Source organism: Henckelia pumila, chromosome 2 (assembly GCF_033568475.1).
Source record: "Henckelia pumila isolate YLH828 chromosome 2, ASM3356847v2, whole genome shotgun sequence".
NCBI classification, from domain to species: domain Eukaryota; kingdom Viridiplantae; phylum Streptophyta; class Magnoliopsida; order Lamiales; family Gesneriaceae; genus Henckelia; species Henckelia pumila.
This window is the reverse complement of record NC_133121.1, coordinates 104,865,809-104,871,925: the sequence shown is the minus strand read 5'-3', so window position 1 is coordinate 104,871,925 and position 6,117 is coordinate 104,865,809. Positions and strand designations below refer to the sequence as shown.

Below are 6,117 nucleotides of genomic sequence, written 5' to 3'. Positions count from 1 at the left end.
GTAAAAAAAATTAATAAATTGCAACATTAATGAAATGTCCGAACATTACAGGAGATAACATTTCTTGTAGGGGATGTTTCCCTTATTGTAGATGTCCTAAAGTGTACATCTATAATTTTCTTTAAAATACTTCCAAATTAACACTCAAGAGTTGAGGTGGGTTTCTTGGGATGCAAATGTCAAAGAAACTTAAAACGGAGTTTCTAGCATTTAGCTTATACCTAAAAAAGTGTCAAAGAAATTTAATTTTTTTTCCTAAAAAAGTGTTTTCAGTTTCTCCTAAAAACCTACTTCAGATGTTTGGCCATGACATATTGAAAAATCTAGTAATTAATTTATATATTTAATATATCGACAAGTTTAATGATATATGTCAATTGAAATATACATATATTTTGTGGTCATGCGTCAATCAATATATGCAAGAAATTCATAAAAGACGAATGATTGGGTTAAATTAAACATCATGATAATGAAACATAATTTTGTCTCACAAACATACTAAAAAACTATATAATTAAAAAAAAAAAAAAAAACACTCGACGAAAATTAAATTAAAAAAAAAAAAGGTAATTAAATCTCCATGAGAAATTCCTTGTCCTTCTCCAGCCTCTTCAAAGCATCATCTTCCAAACTGATCTCCACATCGATGCTCCTTCCGCCATCTTTGCCCGGATACAAATACACCATCCCATCGAACCTGTTGTTTAACCCGCTCCGGACGCTTTCGGGTTTTCCCCACCCGAAATCCACGTCGTAAACCTTGAACCGAGGGGAGCTCCCCACCGCCACGCAGTTCACCCCGGCGTCCTTGAACTGGAAGATTATCGGCTTCGTCTCCCACTCCGTGTTCCGCGCGTCGATCGCCTTCGCGTCGTGGGATTCTATCGCCGTTCTGATCAGATCCGCCCCGAATTCGATCGGGTTCGACAGGATCAACCCGGCCGCCGTCACCGTGAAGATCGCCTGGATCAAGTTCCCGAAGTAACTCTCCGGCATCTTCGGCTCCAACCGCTTCCGGCAGTCGGCGAACACCGTGAACACCGTGTACTCCTCCGGCTTCAGCTCCCGCGCGCGCGTCACGGCGGACCACACGTGCGCCGAGAGGGACTGGAATGTGGAGAACGGCTTGGATCCGCCGGCGTTGACTCTCGACTTTATTTGGTCGACGGCTGATCCGGAGAACTTGAAGACCTTCTCTCGGAGGGTTTTTGCGGCACCGTTGGATGAAGCTGACTTGGCGTGCTCCGGTGCGTCGGATGGCTGGGAGAGGTCGAGCTTTACTCTGGTGTTTCGCGCCTTGGTGCGGTCCAGGAATGGTGGGGTGGCGACGGTGGCAGAAGAACCGCTGCAGATTTCCGACCATGCACTCATGAAGTGCCACGTGGAAGTACCGTCCAGGATAGCATGGTTGAAAGCACAGCCGATTACAACCCCATCCTTTAGCTTCGTGACCTGCGTTGATGCAATTTGATATAAATTTCCTAGGTATATATTTTGGTTGTGGAATTTATGAACAAAAAATTGACAAATTTAAGAGGGAGATATCATATATGACACTATAATTTATATTTATGTATCTAATCTAATCTAATATACACATGTCTATGTCTACAAACCCTGTTGTGTGCGAAAAATTGGAGGAATTGAACGCCATCAAATTCGAAAGTCATTTTCTTGTAAGATAACGTATGTTCGAATGAGACTATGCTGCACCTAGAGTTTTTCTCCAGATGCAGCATAACCCTTGGATCAATAAGGCTCACAGTGAAAATATGTTGGCCCTCATCCAAGGGCTTTAACTTCATCGGGTGTACCGTATGTTCAAGGCCATTTTGCTGTCTTGTGATCTCGATTTGAGGTATGAATAATCTGAATTCGTAAATATGCAAGTCAGAAAGTCGTTGAAAAAATTAAATCAGAGGATAAGTTGCTACTTTCACTCTACACTACTACTCCACTTGGCTCCCATTTATTTATTTTATACTCGTTACGTCCTCTGGACCCCCTCAGTCTTCTAGGCATTTATAATAGATAGATAATGATTGAATAAAATCACACTAATATTCTTCTCAATTTTGTTGTATTTAGAACATTATTAAATTAAATTAAAATAAGAAAATGAGTGGATAAATTATAAATTACTAAAGAATATTTGTAGATTAGATTAAAATCAATAATACGTAGAAGGTTGGTGAAAATTAATAAATACTAGTCCTAAAACCGCCACAAGCAATTTACCTGCACTGCCAGCAGCGGCTTGTGGAGCCCTTCCAAATTCAAGATCCCGTTGTAAGGCAGCAGCTCCTTGAACTTGGAAGTCCCCTGCTCCGCCGTCAGCTCCGCCACCTCCACCTCCTCCGCCGCTGCGGCCACCACCTCCACTCCTTCCATATCATCGTCATACACCACCTTAAACACACCATCCTCGTCTTTATCCAATTTCCCGGCCAACTGGTGAAATTCCTCCAACACAACGGCAAGCCCATCTTTCAATTTCTCCACGATTCCGTCGAAATCTTCGCCGCTTTTGTAGATGATCAGCTTCTGGTTATAGTAAAACGCCAAGTACGGGAGATCGAACGTGACCAGTTGGCATTCTTTTCTTCCTGTGGGTTTCTTGGGCTTCACGTTTCCAGTGCTGAGGATTTTTACACCGCCGACTTTCTTCTCCTCTGCGAATTCACCGGCCATTTTTTCTAGAATTTTTAAAATGGAACACTTAATTTTTGTTTTTTTTTATAAAAAATTGGTTTTTGATAATTGGGTTTCTGGAGAAATACACAGATTTATAGCGTGGATCCATTTTTGAAACAGTTGTGGGCATTTATGAGCTTCCTCGGGTGCAGTTGTATGGACATTTATTGCCTCTCTTTGCCACTCTGTATTTTGGTGGGAGTTGAGTAAAAGACGATAATTTTTTCGCACCCATATTTGGTGGGCAACGTAAATAATTGTTTAAAGGGGAAATGACATGTATCACCTTTGTGAAATCTTGTGTTAGCTAATAACCCTTGTGAAAATTCTTTAAGCTAATAATCCCCTGTGATTCTAAATTTATAGCATACACACCCCTTCAGGCTAAAAAATGACGAAAATGCCCTTAACTTTTATGAACTATTTAATTTATCATTTATTTTATGTAGGAGTATTTTCGTCATTTTTTAACTGAAAATGGTGTGTATGCTACAAATCTAAAATCACAGGGGTTATTAGCTTAAAAAATTTTCACAGGGGGTTATTAGCTAACACGGGATTTTACAAGGGTGATATATGCAATTTCCCTTTCTTTAAATTACGGGTGTATTCAATCTAAGGCTAAAAATGATTTTTAATAACTTTTTGTAGACTTTAAAAATCTAGAGGTATTCTGCTCTAAAAAAAATTTTAGAGGTATTTAATCTAAACTTTTATATACTCTACAAAAGTTTAGGGGTATTCAACATGGAATTTCATAGAGTTTTAAAAAGTCACGTGATATTCAAACTTTATTTTTTAAAACTCTATATAAAAGTGTATAAATATCCGAAGTGTCAATAAATCTCAATTGACTTCTATTAAATTCTTTAGTACAAATTTTGAAACCTTAGGTATCACTATGAAAAGTTAAAATTCTCCACCACTCCTGCCTAGGGATGGCAACGGGGCGGGTTTGGCTAAACCCGAGACCCGCCCCGCGAACCCGACAGGTATAATCCGGGTTAGACCCGTTTGACTCGTTATAAATTAAATAATTTTAATTTTATTAAATTTAAAAATTTAAAAGTTTATAAATTAACAAAAATAATTAAATTTAATTTCAAATATATATTGATAATGTTTAAGACCAAAAAAAATATCATCACAAGTTTTAATTTATCAATTTATAGCTAATTAATATTTATTAGCCAAAAAAACATTATAATGATACGTTTTTATAATAAACCTATCATAATAAAATAATTTCATTTCAATCCAATAATATCATACACTCAAATTATGGACAAAATATTAATTATTTGTTTTCAGGTAACATGTTAAGAATTTTTTTGAAATTTATGATATGTCTGTTTGATGGATTCATAGCAAATAATTTTCGTAACATATCTCGATTATTATAATTTAAAATAAACATATTATGATGTATAATTTTTTTTTTATTTTTGTCAATACACTATAATTTTAAAAAGTTTGTACTTGTTTGTACATACTTGGCTATCTCTATATTCAGCGAAAAATAAGACACACGATCGTTGGATCTCTAACTCGATCTACAAGCTAGTTTCTCTACTTGATCTCCAAGCTAGTTCTTCGAACAAATCCCACGAATAGTAATTTGTTACTTTTGTGGTCGTCGAAATATTACTAGAATATTTCGATCACGTGCACACCTTAAACCCTTGAAAAACTGGTGATGTTTCAAGAATTATCACAGAGAGAATATTTGGTATGTGTATCATTCAATGTGAATAATTAAGTATCTACCAACTAGGGACTATCTATATTATAGGGCACGGTATGATTAGATTTATACTCTACCTCAAACTGTGGATGCACCTTTGATATATCAAATATTCTATATCAAATAATATATTATGAGATAATATTATTGATATATCTAATCTTTTAAATACAATATATCTAAAATACCAAATACATAAAAGATCACAATAATATCCAATAACCCAAATATATATCATTAAATTCATTAAAAAGAGTTGTAAAAAAATTGATTATAATTTATATATATGCACAAATTGCATGTATTTAATGTGTATATTCAAAAGCTAATGGACAAAATACTTTGTCGGTCACGATCTTCAAGATTAGCGACCCTATTGATTTATTCTCGGCCAGTAGATTTCTTCTTTTTTCTTTTTCTTTTTTTAAATTATGTTATAATAGAACCAATTTTAGAATAGGACCGTAACAATAAATACCATTATTATTTTGATATAGACATTACTGGATGCACTTATTAGTACCGTACCCTTGAAACACATGCACACAAAACCCACTAGAATTGCGAATATATTTGACCATGTTGACTGGCCAATTAATTGAAAACCTTATTTATAGTTGGTGAGTAATTTGGTTGGAGGGGCGACTCATAATAGTAATATAATAGGTGGCTTAAACAATAATTTTCAATAATTAGTCGGAAATCATGGTTTTGAAATACTTCATTTGATCCTGTGCTCAAATTCTATGTAACTACAACACAATTTATTATTTGGAAACTTCTACAAGTCACACATCACTCAAGTATGGAGTGCACTGAATGTGTTTCTTTTTCAAAAAAAACAAAGAGAGAGAGAGAGACACCTCTTATTTCAACTTCAGATATATATTTCTTATAATTCAATAACATTCATTTCAATTTTATCCATCTAAATATAACATAAAGTGTTTTTTTTACTAAACACCACAAAATATTTATGTGTACAAAGGTCAACTTCAATTCAAAAATCTATTTTAATGCAAGTTCTGTATTAGTGCAAATTTTGCACCAACACAACTTCATTTCAAACTTGTATACCATAAATCTTACACCGAAAGTATATATACATATATAAGCTTTTGCTGTCTGTGTAAATCTCACACTTTTCCTCCTACAAATAATGCCTCAAGATTTTTATTGAATAAAAAAATAAATTAAGATTGTGTTAATTTAAATTGGCTTGAAGATATTGAACAATTGTTTGACTCACTTGACTATTCAGATCATCGTCGCATCAGACTGATATTACATCAACTCCATGAAATTGCCAAAAGTTGGTGGATTACTACAAAAAAAGCATTGGAACATCGAGGTACGACTATCACATGTTCAGTCTTTAAAACTGAATTCCATCAACGTTTGTTTCCAGTATCCTACAGAAAAGACAAATGAGCAGAATTTGAGAGTTTGAAACAAAATCAGCTGAACATAGAAGAATATGTGGTCAAATTTTATAGTCTTTTGAAGTTTGCCCAACATATAGCAGCAAGTGAGGAGGTCATGACAAAAACACTATAGTTTTGGGCATAAAATTGGTTTGGCCCAATAACGAAATGGAGGCCCACTCAAAATTTTGTGTGCAAATCAATCCAGTATTGGTCTAAAAACTTTCCAAAACCCTCTTCTTCCCACAATCT

General features: G+C 35.1%; 1 protein-coding gene across 1 annotated transcript; it reads right to left on the bottom strand.

Moving 5' to 3' along the window:
• Positions 1 to 453: 453 nt before the first annotated feature.
• On the bottom strand, positions 454 to 2,802 carry LOC140883295 (BAHD acyltransferase DCR). The gene is made up of 2 exons (XM_073289715.1): positions 2,242 to 2,802; positions 454 to 1,455 (listed from the first exon to the last, which is right to left on the bottom strand). Exons 1-2 carry the CDS (start codon positions 2,692 to 2,694, stop codon positions 574 to 576), a joined length of 1,335 nt encoding a protein of 444 aa, XP_073145816.1. The 5' UTR covers positions 2,695 to 2,802; the 3' UTR covers positions 454 to 573.
• Between the last annotated feature and the right edge of the window lie 3,315 nt (positions 2,803 to 6,117).

Excerpts from the sequence above, each read along its gene's own strand:
- LOC140883295 (XM_073289715.1), bottom strand. The coding sequence starts at position 2,694 with ATGGCCGGTGAATTCGCAGAGGAGAAGAAAGTCGGCGGTGTAAAAATC. Across the intron at positions 1,456-2,241 it reads AGCCGCTGCTGGCAGTGCAG|GTCACGAAGCTAAAGGATGG; the intron begins GTAAATTGCTTG and ends GCATCAACGCAG.